The sequence below is a fragment of the Bubalus kerabau genome, chromosome 15 (assembly GCF_029407905.1).
Source record: "Bubalus kerabau isolate K-KA32 ecotype Philippines breed swamp buffalo chromosome 15, PCC_UOA_SB_1v2, whole genome shotgun sequence".
Taxonomy (NCBI): domain Eukaryota; kingdom Metazoa; phylum Chordata; class Mammalia; order Artiodactyla; family Bovidae; genus Bubalus; species Bubalus kerabau.
This window is the reverse complement of record NC_073638.1, coordinates 47369128-47388421: the sequence shown is the minus strand read 5'-3', so window position 1 is coordinate 47388421 and position 19294 is coordinate 47369128. Positions and strand designations below refer to the sequence as shown.

The 19294-nt window shown below is 38.8% G+C and overlaps 1 protein-coding gene across 1 annotated transcript; it reads left to right on the top strand.

Annotated features, from left to right (window-relative positions):
- The first annotated feature begins 3063 nt into the window (after positions 1-3063).
- Positions 3064-4029, top strand: LOC129628157 (olfactory receptor 52N2). Its single transcript, XM_055547582.1, has one exon. It carries the CDS (start codon positions 3064-3066, stop codon positions 4027-4029), a length of 966 nt encoding a protein of 321 aa, XP_055403557.1.
- The last annotated feature ends 15265 nt before the right edge of the window (positions 4030-19294 follow it).

Here is a 19294-nt window from a genome sequence, read left to right as displayed (position 1 = left end):
ATGAATAGAAAAGCTGATAAATATAGAAATAATTTTGAAAGTCCCAAAGGAATTTGATTCTAACCTGAGCCCTCTGAATTATCAATGTGGAGATCCAATCAGCTGTAAACACCCCAGTATGTGGAATCCTCAAAAGACACAGAAATTCTATGTAGAGGTGGAAACTGGCTGTTGAACTCTGACACTCAGAAGTCTCAGTCATGCCCATGAGTCTGGTCTTTGCTCACACTGAGGTGAGTTTCAGAGATTCCCAAAGACTTGCACTTTCCCCAAATGTGAAGTTTTCATACAAGAAATGCAATTTCTTTGAGATGTTGTTGATTAGAAACTCAGTATTTCTTTTTGATTCTAAGCAAAATAGATGACGATTTCTCTGGGGACTAAGGAAAGAAACAACATCCCCCTAATTGTGAAATATATTTAGAACTACCTCAAGGTTCACTAATGATGAATTACAGACAACAGTGGACTTGAAAGTGAGGAAAACAAAAGTTTTTGCCTTCATTAATAGATATCTAGACTCAAAACTGCTTCCAGCAGAATGGATATTATGGAAAGTAATTGATGTGTATACTTGAATCTTAGAAGGTAGTGAGGGGAGTTCCTGAGTGGCTTCCCTGTAGATATTTTCTTGTTGTTGTTCAGTCGCTGAGTGGTGCCTGACTCTTTCTGGAATCCCACAGAAGTAGCCTGGCAGGCTCCTCTGTCCATCATATTCTCCAGACAAGAATACTGGAGTGGGTTGCCATTTCCATCTCCAGAGGATCTTCCCAACCCAGGGATCGAACCCTTGCCTCCTGCATTGGCAGGTGGATTCTTTACCACTGAGCCACCAGGGAAGCAGAAATCTCATGCAACCCCCCTACCAGGTTTTATGCAGTGTCTATGTGAACAAGTCCAGGAATAGGAATCTGGCTATTACACAGATAAGTTCTCTCTCTGTAGATAGGTCTTTTACATAAAGACTGACTTTCTATATAGCTTTACACATTTATTCTATCTATTCTCTATGATAGTAATAAGAGCAAGCTTTTTCTTTCTTCCCCTGTCATCACAAATTAAGCTAGTTATGTCCAGTTAATGCAGTTCTTCAGTTTAGGCCACAGATATAGAATGATTAAACACACAGCTTCAAGATCAAACAAACCTGGATTTGAATCCTGACTTTACCAATTTCTAAATTTTTGCTGACACACTTCTCATCAAGTTACCTTGAACTTACATTTCCTCATGTATAAAATGAGGATGGTAACATACACCCTAGCCATTGATACAAGTTCGAAGGTAGAAGTCAACCTCCATTGGAATATTAGCCCCACGAATGGAGAGGGTTTTTTCTATTTCAGTCATGACTATATCTTTAGAAACTAGAATGCTTAACTAGAGGCTTATTATTAAGCCTCTAGTTAAACATTAAGCCTCTGTTAAATACATACATTTTAGCATATAGCCAGAGAGTTATTTTTATTATTATAATATGTAATATACATTAATGACTTATTAGACACCACTTGGAGGATTAACTTCCATTTACCCATTCTAACACCTCTAATTATGGACTTTTATCACCTCCCTCCTTCTTTAAAAGTCACGAAAATTTTAAAAGGAAGATGTGAGACTTGTTCAAGTCCATCATGGAGTCTGGGTGTCTATGTCTCTATGAATAAGCAAGCAATAAAACTTTGTTCTCATATTTTCAGAGATCCATCTACTTTTCCTTTTACAAATATATATTTACGTTTAAAAATAGCTCATGTTATAGCAGAATCATCTGGCAGGGAAGGTATGAAGATAAATCTTTCTGAAGGTAAGAGGAAAAGAACTGGCACTGAATTGATCTGTTCATCTGTTTATGATTTAATAAGTGTGGATAGGTTATTTAGTTATATGGTGTTATGTTTGGAAGAGCCTGAGAATTTGCCATAATCAGTTTTCGTTTACAAGCCAGATGAGCAGAGCCAAAAGTTTTTCCTCCTCTGATAGCTTAATATCTTGGTATTTTCTTTTCAGTCCTGTGACTTTAGTGCCCTCGAGCTATCTTAGAAGGAGGCAGACATCAGAGGTGGAATCTCATGTATGCCAATTCTCTCTGCAGAAGTTCCAATTGCTACATGCTTACCTGCTACCTGGAATCAGCAAGAACTTGCAGGTATTTAGCTGGATCAGATGTCCCTAGATTTCTTTTCAGAGATGAGACATTTATAATTATTTTTCTAAGATATGAGAATATATTTTAATCTTGGAGTTCCTAGTTACTAGCACTTGCTATCTAAAATTCGCCTCTCACTCATCTCAATATAATTGAGGTTTTTCAAAATCTCATATTACCTGTCCTGTCCTAAAGTGCACAATGGCACTTGAATTACAGCAGAGCTGAGCAGCTCCATTTGAATTTACTATATTGATCAGGGCAATTTTGATCACCTGAGATGTTTATCCTGAGGTAAGGGGCACTCTTACCTCACCTTACCTCACCTGAGGTGTAGGAGACATGAGACTCAGGTTTGATCCCTGGGTCAGAAAGATCCCCTGGAGGAGGGCATGGCAACCCACTCTAGTACTCCTGCCTGGAGAATCTCAGGAACAGAGGAGCCTAGTGGGCTGCAGTCCATAGGGTCACACAGAGTCAAACATGACAAGCAACTTAGCATACATGCAAGAAATGATAATAATAGTGATAACAACAGCAATACTACTGCTAATATTTTTTGTATAACACTGTGTGTTATACACAGTTTTAGCACAACACATAGATTATCTTATTGAGCAATATTGACAACTTTCTGAGCAAGGCACAGTTATTATTTTCATTGTATATTGAGAAAACAGATATACAATGGCTAAATAACTCATCAATAGCATATCCTAGGTAAGAACCAGAGATGGAATATGAATTTAGATAAGGTGACCCCTAGGAGCTTAATCAATACTTCTCATTTGAAAAGTCATTTTGGTTATTGCTGTTTTACATTTTGTTTTCAAGCCCTCTGCTCACCTGAGTTATTTTCTTGTCCAGGAAAGGACCACTTCTAAAGAATATAATATGCCATCCTGTCAGCCATTATGTTTGGAGCCAACAGCTCCAGTCTAACCCCAAAATTCTTTATCTTGAATGGTGTTCCTGGGCTGGAAACTGCACACATCTGGATCTCCCTGCCATTCTGCTTCATGTACATCATTGCTGTTGTGGGCAACTGTGGACTCATCTACCTCATCGGCCATGAGGAAGCCCTGCATCGCCCCATGTACTACTTTCTGGCCCTGCTCTCCTTCACAGATGTCACCCTGTGCACCACCACAGTACCCAACATGCTGTGCATATTCTGGTTCAACCTTAAGGAGATTGACTTCAATGGCTGCCTGGCTCAGATGTTTTTTGTCCACATGTTGACTGGGATGGAGTCTGGGGTGCTCATGCTCATGGCGCTGGACCGCTATGTGGCCATCTGCTACCCCTTACGCTATGCCACCATCCTCACCAGTGCTGTCATTGCCAAGGCTGGTCTTGCCACTCTGCTGAGGGGTGTGATGCTCATCTTTCCATTCACTTTCCTTACCAAGCGCCTGCCTTATTGTCGAGGCAACTTCATTCCCCACACGTACTGTGACCACATGTCTGTGGCCAAGGTGTCCTGTGGCAATTTCAGGGTCAATGCTATTTATGGTCTGATGGTTGCTCTCCTCATCGGCGTGTTTGACATGTGCTGTATTGCAGTGTCTTACACTATGATTTTGCGAGCTGTGGTGAGCCTGTCATCCACAGATGCTCGTCACAAAGCCTTCAGCACCTGTACATCACATATCTGTGCTATTGGGATCACCTATGTCCCAGCTTTTTTCACTTTTTTCACCCACCGTTTTGGAGGACACAGTGTCCCTCACCACATACACATCATTGTGGCCAACCTTTATCTGCTACTGCCTCCTACAATGAACCCAATTGTTTATGGTATCAAGACCAAACTGATTCGTGAGGGTGTGATAAAATTTTTACTTGGAGAGAAGGTTGTTTTTACCCAAGACACATAAATCTTAAAATAGATACATTGCTTGGGGTGGGTGATGGGGGGGATGGGGCATAAAATAGAATGAAGAAGAAATTTGTAAAAGATGTGAGTAAATTTGTAAAAGAAGCAAGAAATTTGTAAAAGCTGTGAGACATTTGTAAAAAAAATAGTATTAAAAATTAAGTCCTCCAGTAGATAGATTCTTTGAAACCTTTTCAAGTATACATTATGAAATTTTTTTTCTGTGTAGAGTTCTACCAAAAAAGAAAATGCAGTATAAAGAAGTAGCATACTCATTTCTTATAGATTTTATATTTTACATAAGGGTTAATAGACTCATGACATGTGAACAGGTAGGTAAGAAAATGAAAAACACAGGCCTAATGTTAATGCAAGCATTGTGTGTAAAAACAAGAAGCTGTGGTGATATGTAGCAAGCACATCCTCTCCATAAAGGATAGATTCTACTCAAATCAAGCACATTATTGCTATGGGGTTATGTGGGCCAAATATTAAATACTTTCCAGTATTTTTTTCAGATGATTGTGAAATCTCCCACTTTTAACTAACAACTAAATATTTTAAAATATTTTTCATTTTATACATATCTAAGTTTTCTGTTTTTTTCATTTCATCAGTTTGGGACCCTCCATTTAAAATACACCTAAAAATATAATTGTGATATTATCAGTCAAGCAAGCAAAGGCACTTGTTTAATTTCTAGTATATGTTATAATTCATTCACTCATTCATTTTTTTTCCCAGATACTTATTAAAGTCATATTGTGGGTCACACCTTGGGTTTAATGAAAGAAAGGCAGAACTGAGTCTGATGTAATCCCTGGCAACAAGGTGCTCAGAAGCTAGATTTTAGCCAGAGATCATAAGAAGAAACAAATGTGAAACAGAAGACATGATAAAAAGTGAATTCAATATGGAGAGAGCAAAAAATCAGTACAGAAGAGTTGGGGAACACATTAATTTTGGATGTGAAAAGTTCCAAAGTAAAAATTTTGTGTCTTAATTTCTAATTACGAGACTTTGACAGACTTGAATCTCTCTAAATCTCAGCTTCCATGCTTTTTATCAAATGATGGTAGTGGCTTAAACAGCAAGAAAATTTTATGTAGAATTTTTCCTTTCCTGCCATAAAAATAATTTTATTTCATTATTTCAAGAATTAGGTGACCAATTATTTCATCCATTGATGCCAGCATGGTTGCTTTCCTGTCCTGAATCCATCGTGTCCCTCAATTCCAGGTCTTAATAATCTAGTTATTTCTTTACTCTTATATAGGCTATATTGACAGGATGTCCAGAAGGACTGACAGTCAATTCCAAGTTGTCCAGCAGGACTTATGCCAATTTTACCTTGCAAGTACATTGTTCATGCTCATTAATTTATAAACAACTACAGATGTGACCAATAGTTCAACTTTTTTAGATATTATCTTACACAAGTAATCCAAATTGCCAATAAGAGTAACCATTCCATTAGTAAAGATTTAAGCCCGATTCTCCTTAACCAAACTATTTTCCTCGTATTTTGCCTAAACTGAGAAAAGGATCGTTCAGAGTAGAAATTTCACTCTTCTTATGTATCATAAGATTGTTTATATTAGAAGACTCATCAGCTTTAAAAACACAACATTTAGTACATATAGCATAAGTCCCACCCTTGGGAAGCTGAAGGACATGTGATTCTGTAGGGCCACTTTTGTCATCATGGAGGCTTCAAATTTACCAAGTTAATGGATTGATTACTATCATTCAAAGCTTGCTGAGTAAATTTTTTTAAAGCCTCTATGTGATTAATGACAACCTTCATTCCAAGTAAAGAAACAAACATTGCAGCCCAATGACCTTACCACTAGAAAACTTACTGGCCCCAGTGTGCTACATTAAAACAAGATTGTCAGGACACTTTCAACACTACCCATAGGCAAACCTGAGTGAGTGAGTGAAAGTCACTCTGTCATGTCTGACTCCTTGTGACCACATGGACTAGTGCTTGGAATTCCCCAGGCCAGAATTCTGGAGTGGGTAGTCTTTCCCTTCTCCAGGGGATCTTCTCAATCCAAGGATTGAATCCAGGTCTCCTGCATTGCAGGCAGGTTCTTTACCAGCTGAGCCACAGTGGAAGCCCAAGAATATTGGAGTGGGTAGCCTATCCCTTCTCTAGTGGAGATGGGAATCAAACCAGGGTCTCCTGCATTGCAGGCAGATTCTGTACCAACTGAGCCATCAGGGAAGCCCTATCAGGCAAACCTGAGTCCAAGGGAAACCAACTGCACATCTCCCTACCAGCCTGGAGTGAGCCAAGACCATAGTTTGTTCCATAAATCCACTGGGTCCTGTTAAAAGCTACCCAGTATTTTCCTGGTCATCTTAATCAGTTCCAAAACAATTACTGAATCTGAAAGCTAATGATATATCCACTGTTCATAAGACACACAGCTCAATTTCCTAGTGTTATTAGGTTGATTATCCTTAAAATGATTTAACTATTCCCAACATGAGGACCTTTAAACTTAAATGACCATGGCTTGTTGTTAGCCATGTATATTCATTCCATAATTGAGGAAGTGGCCCTTCTAATAACAGGGAAGTTATATTCTTTGACTGTAATTTAGCTCTTTGCTCTAATGGAGTCTGTGTAACTTTAAAGAAAGCTCCCATTTATGGCCATGGTCAGAGCAACTGTGATTGATCAACAACACAAAAGGGTCTTATCTAGTAATATCAATAGTGATCAGAACAGAGCTATAACTTCCTTCTGTTAAACTTCCTAAAGGGCTATCCAACTAGAACAATGATGAGGACAGATCAACCTAGGTAACCTAGGAGTACTAGAAATTGGCCACTAAACTAAAGTTGAACTGGTTTTTGATACTTGAATATGATTGATCCCAAGAGAGAAGTACATTTATTTATAAACAAAAGTGTGAACAATCATCAAGGTAATCATATACAGACCTGGTCCAGCATTTTGGGTCAGCTGTCTACTTCAGATGTTTTCTTCTTGTTGTCTATGAATTGCAATCCATTCAGGAGAGGAGTCCTGACACGATTCCTTTCAATGTGGCTGTTAAAAGTCTTTTACATGATATCTTTTCCAATGTGCATAATCTCTGGGTTTCAGATCATGGGGCATTAAATCTTCATCTAAAGGTAGATGACTGTGGTAAACTGGTAAGGCTGCTGGGAAACCTGGTAAGCAAGATACCAGGTGGTGTTCCAAGAGTTTTCACAGGTCCATAAATTTAGTTTTTTAAAGCAGTTTGATTATATCTGATTTTATGGGTATTCACAAATATAATATTCCAATCAACACCATAGTAATATAACCAATGTTTCTAGTTATGTCTGTTATGAGGAGAGACCCTTATTGAACTTATGTAAGTACCTATTTTACTAAAAATAAAAATGCTCACTAAGAGTTTCCAAATTCTGGCTGAATTAGGTAGATAGAAAAAGTAAATATTTCAATTCTACTTATAAAAGTACAATTTACTAAATTTCTTTAAGTCATAATTAGTTTAAGGGGAAAGACTTCCTAATATACAGAAAGCAAAAATTAATTCAGTAATACTTTAGGCAAAAGACATAAAACTTATGACCTTCTTTATTAGTTCACCTATGTAATTAATCCTTGATCTTAATCTTTTGTCCACAGTTTTTTTATAAAGTCATCAGTTTCCATTAGAATTCTTTAATATCTTACCCAATTCAGTGTTATGACCTGAAATTTATCAGAAATGTGTCATTGTCTAAAAGTCCTTTGTATGAATCTTCTTGAAAATGAAGCATTTTTAAAAATCATCAGAGACAAAAATAATTGTCAATAAACGACAAAGACTTCGCAGGTCATGGTTAAAGATCTGATTACAATGCAAGTGAGAAAGAAATTCGGTTATTTTTGTGACATATAATACTTTACAATAATAACTAGAATTATGAAAGATAATATCCTAGGACATACACAAATTTTAGAAATTTAATATCATATAATTTCTAGAACATTTAGATTATGACATTTAATCCTATAATATAACCCAGTGAAGTATAGTACCACTCATTTAACAGTGTTTCCATGCAACTTAACATACCAAGTAACCCTAATTAATTTAATATCTCTTTACACGTTTGAGAACCCCTCCAAAGCATTCCAAAGTTAATTAGATATCAAAAGAAATTAATTAAAATCTGACCTTTGAAAAGTTTGTAAGAAGTATACAAAACAGTCTTCAAGATATTTTAAAACACTTGGTCAAGAAGGATCATAGGCTATTGTGAAACAGCACTTATTCACTTAATCAAAATGACAATAACAATTTTAAAGGCAAATGCAGAAAGTTACAACAGATTACTTAAAGGTAAAGAAATTTGCCAAGAAAATGCACTGGTCATAGCAAACACCCTCTTCCAACAACACAAGAGAAGACTCTACACATGGACATCACCATATGGTCAACACCGAAATCAGATTGATTATATTCTTTGCAGCCAAAAATGGAGAAGCTCCATACAGTCAGCAAAAACAAGACCAGGAGCTGACCATGGCTCCTCAGATCATGAATTCCTTATTGCCAAATTCAGACTTAAATTGAATAAAGTAGGGAAAAACACTAGACAATTCAGGTATAATCTAAATCAAATCCCTTATGATTATACAGTGGAAGTGAGAAATAGATTTAAGGGCCTAGATCTGATAGATAGAGTGCCTGATGAACTATGGAATGAGCCATCCAGCCATCTCATTCTCTGTCGTTCCCTTCTCCTACTGCCCCCAATCCCTCCCAGCATCAGAGTCTTTTCCAATTAGTCAACTCTTCGCATGAGGTGGCCAAAGTACTGGAGTTTCAGCTTGAGCAGCATTCCTTCCAAAGAAATCCCAGGGCTGATCTCCTTCAGAATGGACTGGTTGGATCTCCTTGCAGTCCAAGGGACTCTCAAGAGTCTTCTCCAACACCACAGTTCAAAAGCATCAATTCTTTGGCACTCAGCCTTCTTCACAGTCCAACTCTCACATCCATACATGACCACAGGAAAAACCATAGCCTTGACTAGACAGACCTTAGTTGGCAAAGTAATGTCTCTGCTTTTGAATATGCTATCTAGGTTGGTCATAACTTTCCTTCCAAGGAGTAAGCGTCTTTTAATTTCATGACTGCAGTCACCATCTGCAGTGATTTTGGAGCCCAGAAAAATAAAGTCTGACACTGTTTCCACTGTTTCCCCATCTATTTCCCATGAAGTGATGGGACTGGATGCCATGATCTTTGTTTTCTGAATATTGAGCTTTAAGCCAACTTTTTCACTCTCCACTTTCACTTTCATCAAGAGGCTTTTGAGTTCCTCTTCACTTTCTGCCATAAGGGTGGTGTCATCTGCATATCTGAGGTTATTGATATTTCTCCTGGCAATCTTGATTCCAGCTTGTGCTTCTTCCAGCCCAGCATTTCTTATGATGTACTCTGCATGTAAGTTAAATAAGCAGGGTGACAATATACAGCCTTGACGTACTCCTTTTCCTATTTGGAACCAGTCTTCACTGAATACAAATTGAAGCATGTGGAAAGATAATTCATTATCATTAGGCTATGCCAAATCTTTGCTAATTATTTAATGGCTTATATCTTCCACAGTTCTGGCAGCAAGAGAACACTGCAAAAATCAACACAATAACGAGTTGCATGTGCTTAGTGCCTACTTCCCCTGAAGAATTAAATGAACCACTTCCCTAATGATATAGATAGCCTGCATAAAGATGTTTCTTGTAAATAATTCCTTAGCAGTTTTCATGAGTATATTATTTAGTATTCACCAGTGTCATCTTCAGGAGAAGGCAGTGGCACTCTACTCCAGTAGTCTTGCCTGGAAAATCCCATGGACGGAAGAGCCTGGTAGGCTGCAGTCCATGGGGTCACTAGGAGTCAGACACGACTGAGCGACTTCACTTTAACTTCTCACTTTCATGCGTTGGAGGAGGAAATGGCAACCCACTCCAGTGTTCTTGCCTGGAGAATCCCTGGGACGGAGGAGCCTAGTGAGCTGCCATCTATGGGGTCGCACAGAGTCGGACACGACTGAAGCGACTTAGCAGCAGCAGCAGCAGCAGCAGCAGTGCCATCTTCAACAATGTTAATGACCAGACTTTCAGATTTATGGATTTAAATGGCCTAGGTTTCTGATGGAATTAGGCATGACAAGCAAAGCCCTCCTTGATCTAACTGATTAGACTGATAAATAAGTGGTCATCTTTCAGGGTTCCTGAATGTTGGACACTCAGAGATATAATTGGTCTCCTACTGAATACTATGGAATCTGTTGATAGATGAGTCATCAGTTCAATACTGAATGTTGAGACAGTGGATCATGCTCGCAGTTCTCCCCATCACATAAGACAGTAAATTATTTTTAATTAATTTATTTTTTAAATGAAGGATAATTGCTTTACAGAAATGTGTTGTTTTCTGTCAAACCTCAACACGAATCAGCCATAGGTACACATGTATCCCCTCCCTTTGAACCTCCTTCCCATCTCCCTCCCTATCCCACCCCTCTAGGTTGATACAAAGGCCCTGTTTGAGTTTCCTGAGCCATACAGCAAATTTCCATTGGCTATCTATTTTACATATGGTAAGGTAAATTTCCATCTTACTCTTTCCATACATCTCACCCTCGTCTCCCCTCTCTCCATGTCCATAAGTCTGTTTTCTATGTCTATTTCTCTACTGCTGCCCTGTAAATTCTTCAGTCCCATTCTTCTAGATTAGGTATATATGCATTAGAATGATATTTATCTTTCTCTTTCTGACTTACTTCACTCTGTATAATAGGTTCTAAGTTCATCCACCTCATCAGAACTGACTCAAATGTGTTCTTATTATGGCTGAGTAATATTCCATTGCAGAGTACATCATGAGAAATGCTGGACTGGAAGAAGCACAAGCTGGAATCAAGATTTCTGGGAGAAATATCAATAACCTCAGATATGCAGAAGACACAACCCTTATGGCAGAAAGTGAAGAGAAACTAAAAAGCCTCTTGATGAAAGTGAAAGTGGAGAGTGAAAAAGTTGGCTTAAAGCTCAACATTCAGAAAACGAAGATCATGGCATCGGTCCCATCACTTCATGGGAAATAGATGGGGAAACAGTGGAAACAGCGTCAGACTTTATTTTTCTGGGCTCCAAAATCACTGCAGATGGTGACTGCAGTCATGAAATTAAAAGACGCTTACTCCTTGGAAGGAAAGTTATGACCAATCTAGATAGCATATTCAAAAGCAGAGACATTACTTTGCCAACTAAGGTCTGTCTAGTCAAGGCTATGGTTTTTCCTGTGGTCATGTATGGATGTGAGAGTTGGACTGTGAAGAAGGCTGAGTGCCAAAGAATTGATGCTTTTGAACTGTGGTGTTGGAGAAGACTCTTGAGAGTCCCTTGGACTGCAAGGAGATCCAACCAGTCCATTCTGAAGGAGATCAGCCCTGGGATTTCTTTGGAAGGAATGCTGCTCAAGCTGAAACTCCAGTACTTTGGCCACCTCATGCAAAGAGTTGACTCATTGGAAAAGACTCTGATGCTGGGAGGGATTGGGGGCAGTAGGAGAAGGGGACGACAGAGGATGAGATGGCTGGATGGCATCACTGACTCGATGGACGTGAGTCTGAGTGAACTCCGGGAGTTGGTGATGGACAGGGAGGCCTGGTGTGCTGCAATTCATGGGATCGCAAAGAGTCAGACACGACTGAGTGACTGAACTGAACTGAACTGAATATTCCGTTGAGTATATGTACCACTACTTCTTTATCCATTCATCTGTTGATGGAAATCTAGATTGCTTCCATGTTCTAGCTATTGTAAATAGTGCTGCAATGAACAATAGGAAACATATGTATTTTTTCCATTTTGGTTTCCTCAGGGTATATGCCTAGGAGTGGGACTGCTGGGTCACATGTTGGTTTTATGCCTAGTTTTTTAAGGAATCTCCATACCGTCTTCCATAGTGGCTGTATCAATTTACCTTCTCACCAACAGTGCAAGAGTGTTCCCTTTTCTCCACACCCTCTCCACCATTTACTGTTTGTAGACTTTTGGATGATGGCCATTCTGACAAGTGTGAGATGGTATCTCATTGTAGTTTTGATTTGCATTTCTCATGAGTGATGTTGAGCATCTTTTCATGTGTATGTTAGCTATCTGTATATCTTCTTTGGAGAAATGTCTGTTTAGGTCTTTTTCCCACTTTTTGATTGGGTAGTTTGTTTTTCTGGTATTGAGTTGTATGAGCTGCTTGTGTATTTTGGAAATTAATCCTTTGTCAGTTGTTTAATTTGCTATTATTTTCTCCCATTCTGAGAGTTGCCTTTTCACCTTGCTTATAATTTCTTTGCTGTGAAAAAGCTTTTCAGTTTATTGAGGTCCCATTTGTTTATTTTTGTTTTTAATTCTGTTACTATTGGAGGTTGGTCATAGAGGATCTTGCTTTGATTTATGTCATCCAGTGTTCTGCCTATGTTTTATTCTAAGAGTTTTATAATTTCTAGTCTTACATTTAGGTCTTTAATCCATTTTGAGTTTATCTTTGTGTATGGTTTTAGGAAGTGTTCTACTTTCGTCTTTTACATGTAGCTGTCCTGTTTTCCCACAACCATTTATTGAAGAGGCTTTCTGTGCCCCATTGTATATTCTTGCCTCCTTTGTCAAAAATAAGGTACCCATAGCTACATGGGTTTATTTCTGGGCTTTCTATCTTGTTCCATTGGTCTATATTTTTGTTTTTTTGTGCCAGTAACATGCTGTCTTGATGACTGTAGCTTTGTAGCATAATCTGAAGTCAGGAAGGTTGATTCCTCCAGCTCCATTCTTCTTTCTCAAGACTGCTTTGGCTATTTGGGGTCTTTTTGTTTCGGAATGAAGTGTGAAATTTTTTGTTCTAGTTCTGTGAAAAAATGCCATTGGTTATTCGATAGGGATGTCATTGAATCTGTAGATAGCATTTGGTAGTAAAGTCATTTCACAGTATTGATTCTTCCTACCCAGGAACATGGAATATCTCTCCATCTGTTTCTGTCATCTTTGATTTCTTTCACTAATGTCTTATAATTTTCTGTGTGAAGTTCTTTTGTCTCCTTAGATAAGTTTATTCCTAGATATTTAATTATTTTTGTTGCAATGGTGAATGGGATTGATTCCTTAATTTCTCTTTCTGATTTTTCATTGTTAGTATATAGAAATGCAAGTGATTCCTGTGTATTGATTTTGTAGCCTGAAATTTTGCTAAATTCACTGATTAGCTCTAGTAATTTTATGATACTATTTTTAGGGTTTTCTATGTACAGTATTATGTCCACTGAAAACAGTAAGAGCTTTACTTCTTTTCCAATATGAATTTTTAAAATTTATTTTTCTTCTCTGATTGCTGTAGCTAGGACTTACAGAACTATGCTGAATAATCATGGTGAAAGCAGAAATCCTTGTCTTATTCCTGATCTTAGGGGGAATGCATTCAGTTTTTTATCACTGAGAACAATGCTTGCTGTAGGCTTATGTGAAGAACTGACTCATTTGAAAAGACCCTGATGCTGGGAAAGACTAAAGGTGGGAGAAGGGGATGACCAAAAATGAGATGGTTGGATGGCATCACTGATTCAATGGACATGAATTTGAGTAAGCTCCAGGAGTTGGTGATGGACAGGGAAGCCTGGCATGCAGCAGTCCATGGGGTTGCAAAGAGTCAGACATGACTGAGTCACTGAACTGAACTGGAGACTTATCATATATGGTCTTCACTATGTTGAAGTAGGTTCCTTCTATGCCCATTTTTTGAAGAGTTTTAATCATAAATGGGTGCTGAATTTTGTCAAAGGATTTTTCTGCATCTATTGAGATTATCATATGTTTTTTATCTTTCAATTTGTTAATATGGTGTATTTCATTGATTGATTTGCATATATTGAAGAATCCTTGCATCCGTGGAATAAGCCCAACTTGATTGTGGTGTATGAGCTTTTTGATGAGTCACTGAATTCTGTTTGCTAAAATTCTGTTGAAGATTTTTGCATCTATGTTGATCAGTGAAAACTGATCAGTTTTCTTTTTTTGTTTTGTCTTTGTCTGCTTTTGGTATCAGGGTGATGTTGGTCTCATAAAATGAGTTTGGAAGTGTTCCTTCCTCTGAAATTTTTTGAAAGAGTTTTAGATGGATAAGCATTAATTTTTCTCTAAATGTTTCATAGAATTCTCCTGTGAAGCCGTCTTGTCCTGGGCTTTTATTTCTTGGGAGATTTTTTTATCACAGCTTCAATTTCAGTGATTCTAGTTATGTTGTTCATAATTTCTATTTCTTCCTGGTTCAGTCTTGGAAGATTGAACTTTTCTAAGAATCTGTCCATTTCTTCCAGGTTATCCATTTTATTGCCATATAGTTGTTCATAATGGCCTCGTAATCCTTTGCATTTCTGCATTGCCTGTTGTAACCTCTCCTTTTTCAACTCTAATTTTGTTGATGTGATTCTTCTCTGTTTTTCCTTGATGAGTTTGGCTAAGGTTTGTCCATTTGGTTTATCTTCTGAAAGAACCAGCTTTTAATTTTATTAATCTTTACTATTGTTTCTTTCACTCCTTTTCATTTATATCTGCTCAGATCTTTATGATTTCTTTCCTTCTACTAATTTTGAGGGTTTTTTTTTGTTGTTGTTGTTGTTCTTCTTCTTCTTCTTTTTGCAGTTGTTTTAGGTGTAAAGTTAGGTTGTCTCTTCAATGTTTTTCTTGTTTCTTGAGGTATGATTGTATTGCTATAAACTTTGCTCTTAGAACTGCTTTTGCTGCATTCCATAGGTTTTGAGTTGTCATGTTTTCATTGTCATTTGTTTTTAGAAATTTTTTTATTTCCCTTTTGATTTCTTCAGTAACTTGTTGGTTATTTAAAAATGTATTGTTAATCTCCATGTGTTTGTGTTTCTTACAGTTTTTTCTTGTAATTGAAACCTAATCTCATAACATTCTGGTCAGAGAAGATGCTTGATACAATTTCAATTTTCTTAAATTTACTGATGCTTGATTTGTGACCTAAGAAATAGTCCATCCTGGAGAATGTTCCATATGCACTTGAGAAGAAGGTGTATTCTTCTGCATTTAGATGGAATGTCCTGAAGATATCAATGAGAGGCATCTCATCTAATGTATCATTTAAGACTTGTATTTCCTCATTAACTTTCTGTTTTGATGATCTGTACATTGGTGTGAGTGGGATGTTAAAGTCTCTTCCTATTATTATGTTACTATCAATTTCTCCTTTTATGTCTGTTAGTGTTTTTCTTATGTATTGCTTGATAGTGTCCCAGAGGTCTCTGAGACTATCAGTTCTTTTCATTCTTCTTACTTTATTCTGCTCTTCAGAAGTTTTCTCCACCATTTTATCTTCCAGCTCACTGACTTGTTCTTCTGCTTCGGATATTCTGCTATTGATTCCTTCTAGAGTATTTTTAATCTCAGTAATTTTTTGTCTCTATAGGTTTATTCTTTAATTCTTCTAGGTCTTTGTTATTCGATTTTTGCATTTTCTTCCTTTTGTTTTCAAGGTTTTGATCAACTTTATTATCATGATTCTGAATTCTTTTTCAGGTACTTTACCTATTTCCTCTTCTGTGTTTCTTGTTTGTTCCTTCATTTGTGTAGTATTTCTATGCCTTTTCATTATTATTATTTTTTTTAACTTATTGTGCTTGAGGTCTCCTTTTCCCAGGCTTAAAGGTTGAATTCTTTCTTCCTTTTGGTTTCTGCCCTCCTAAGAATAGTCCAGTGGTTTGTGTGAGCTTACTATTGGGTGAGATTTGTGCTGAGTTTTTGTTTTTGTTTGTTTTTCCTCTGATTGGAAAGGCTGAGTGAGGTGGTAATCCTGTCTGCTGATGACTGGGTTTGTAGTTTTGCTTTGTTGTTTAGATGAGGCGTCCTGCACAGGCACTGGTGGTTGGGTCATGCAGGGTCTAGTATTCAAGTGGTTTCCTTTGTGTGAGTTCTCACTATTTGATACTCCCCAGGGTTAGTTCTTTGGTAGTCTAGGGTCTTGGAGTCAGTGCTCCAAGTCCAAAGGCTCAGGGCTTGGTCTCTGGTCAGGAATGAATATTCCACCAGTGTTTTGTTATGGTGTTAAGTGAGATTAAAACAAATAGCTAAAAATGAGAAACCAAAGATGAACCCCAGACAAATGGCAGTTACAAAATCAGGCAAGTAATAATTAGTATAATGGAATATACACATATGCATATACACCCATAAACAAAATCAAAACAGTCCAACAAAAATAAAGTACAATAGATTGACCCAGCAAACAAAGGAAACCAACATTTACATCTACCAGTTAAGAACAAAACTAATTAAAGCACAAATTGAAAAACAAAACTAAAGCAAGGTGCCAAGTGGGAAATAAAGCAATGAAAACAAAACTAACAAATATGTTGAGAGGAAAGGAAACAAAGAAAAGAAAGAAAGATTAGATATGCAAAGTTAAATAGAGGTAGATAAAGAAGATTTATATACATTAACGATTAACTGCAAGGGGAAAAGAACAGTAGGAAAAACAAATAAAGAAATAAATGTATAAAAATAATAATAGGTTTAAAAATTAAAATTAAAAAATGAGAGAAAAAAAAGTAAGAAAAAAAAAAAGAGGAAAACTCCACAGAACTGCAAAAGCCCGATGTAGAGGCAGAGGTTTATAACTACAATAAAAAATGTGACTGAGGGGAAAAAAAGCTCAAAAGCTTAATTAGATTTCATAGTGCCAATAAAATCAACAACTAAAAAGGGGTGGGGAGAGGGAAAAAAAAGAAAGAAAAAAAAAATCCCAAAGAATCTACAGAACAAGTCAAAACATAAGAATAATAAAAATTTTTCTTGAGTCACTGCTGTCAGAGTCCTTTCCCTCACTGGGAGTCACAGTCCACCTCACCTCCCCAGGATGCCCTCCAACACTGTGCTGGTCTCGGGACCTGCTGTGGGGGCAGCTCAGATTCTAATCTGGTCCTACTCCTATGTATTCTTGCCTCCAATGTCTACAGCTATCAGAACTAGTGTGTTTTCTTTGGTGGGCACTCTCAGAGTCCTTTTTATATATTCCATAGACACAGTCTGCCTCGTTGATTGTGTGGATTTAATCTGCAGCTTGTACAGCTGGTTGGAAGGTTTTGAGTCTTCTTCCTTAGCCACACTGCCCTGGCTTTCAACTGTGGTTTTATTTTCACCTCTGCATATGGGTTGTCCACTGAGTTTGCTCCTGAGGCTGCCCTGGAGGACTTGGGCTTGCCCAAGTGAAGGCCAGGTATGGAGGTGGTGAAGTTGCTTAGGTGGCAGGGGTTCTGGTAGCACCAGGTACTCAGGGAAGTTGATGTCTAGGACAGCAGGAAATACAGTGGTCTAGAAGGGTATGGCAACTAGTATTGGCCAATACACTCCAGCATTCTTGCCTGGAGAAGGCCCTGGACAGAGAAGCCTGGCAGGCCATAGCCCAGAGGGTCACAAAGAGCCAGACATGACAGAAGTGACCCTGCGTGCATAGATGCAAGACTTTTTTTGACTGTGGCAACTCTGCCCCAGTGAGGGCTGAGCGTGAAGGTGGCTAGCTGCTTGGCTTGCAGGGACCCTGGTGGTGCCAAGTGTGCAGGGGACATGGACTGCCTCTCCCACAGGAGTTGTGGCTCTATCAGAGTCTTTTTTCGAGCCACTTGTAGCTGATGATCAGAAGGCCTCTTTGTCCAGACTTTCTCCATAGCTCTGCCTGTTCAGGCATTTAGAGGACTCCCTTGCCTGAGGTCCTTCTCTGTTGATCAGTAGGTCAGGCACATAGAGGGGGTCCCCTGGCTGGAGTCCTACTCTGTAGATCAGTGTGTCAGGTACTTAAAGGGGCACCATGGGTGGGGTTGTACTCTGTAGGTCAGTGTGTCAGGGGTTTGATGGGCCAGCTTCTCTATTGTTCAGCTGCCAATGCTGGCCTGTAGGGAGAGAGAGTCTATGGTGATGACTCCACCCCCTACACGTGACTCAGCAGTATTGCCTTGCTTCCATGGCTGCCTGGCTTTCCTCCACAGGCATTTCCTACCACAGTCTCCTCTGTCACATCCCCTCAATCTGTCTCTCTGCAGTCAACAGCAGCCCTCACCCTGGAATTGCTCCACAATTCCTAAAATCCAGCTCCCAGCCGCTGTGCCTTCTAGGGAACCTGCATCCCTGTCTGAAGTATGTGTGGCTGCAGCAAGGACTGTCTGATTCTCATTCTACTTAGGGTGCCACAGATCAGCTGTTTCACTCTCAGCCTCAAATGTTTCTCTTCTGACTCAGAGAACTGCCTCAATGTGGTTATCGGACCCCTGCTTCAGTTCCCCCACCTGCTGAGGGCAGGTCCAGTCCTACAAACACTCCTGTTTTTCCCCCTAGTTCCTTCATCCTACTTTGGTTCTATATATTCTTTTCCATTGGTCAGGTACTCCTGTCTGCTCTCAGCTGGTGTTCTCCATGTACTTCTGTGTATGGTGTATTCCTGATGTATCATGGAGAGAGATATACTCCATGTCCACCTATTCCTCCGCCATCTTCAACAGTAAATTATTTTGTTCTCTGCTATTCCTTCCTCCTTGGAGAAGGCAGTGGCACCCCACTCCAGTACTCTTGCTTGGAAAATGCCGTGAACGGAGGAGCCTGGTGGGCTGCAGTCCATGGGGTCACTAAGAGTCGGAGACAACTGAGCGACTTCACTTTCACTTTTCCCTTTCATGCATTGGAGAAGGAAATGGCAACCCACTCCAGTGTTCTTGCCTGGAGAATCCCAGGGACGGGGGAGCCTGGTGGGCTGCTGTCTATGGGGTCGCACAGAGTCAGACACGACTGAAGCGACTTAGTAGTAGTAGTATTCCTTCCTCCTAAACTATTTTTCCATGTTCACTGACTTCTTAAATGTCCATTTTGCATTTATTTACCTGTATCCACTCACATGCGGGAGGATTTCTAGCCTCTTTACGCCAACCACTCTTTTGTCCTGGTTAGGTAAATCTACTCATCCATGGTGTAAGCTAGACTCTGGGAGTGTAATATATGTTGGTCATCTCAACAAAAAAGGACAAGGAGCTTAGACATCATGAGACGGCATGTCTGAAATCTGAATACCGACATGGAAGACTAAGGCTGCTGTTTTCAGTCACAGGAGGGAATGCTGGATCTCTGTGAGTTCAGAGTGTGTCTAGGAAAAAACCTATTACTGCTCCAATCTCCATGAAATTCCATGAAT

Coding starts and splice junctions, on each gene's coding strand:
- LOC129628157 (XM_055547582.1), top strand. CDS start 3,064: ATGTTTGGAGCCAACAGCTCCAGTCTAACCCCAAAATTCTTTATCTTG.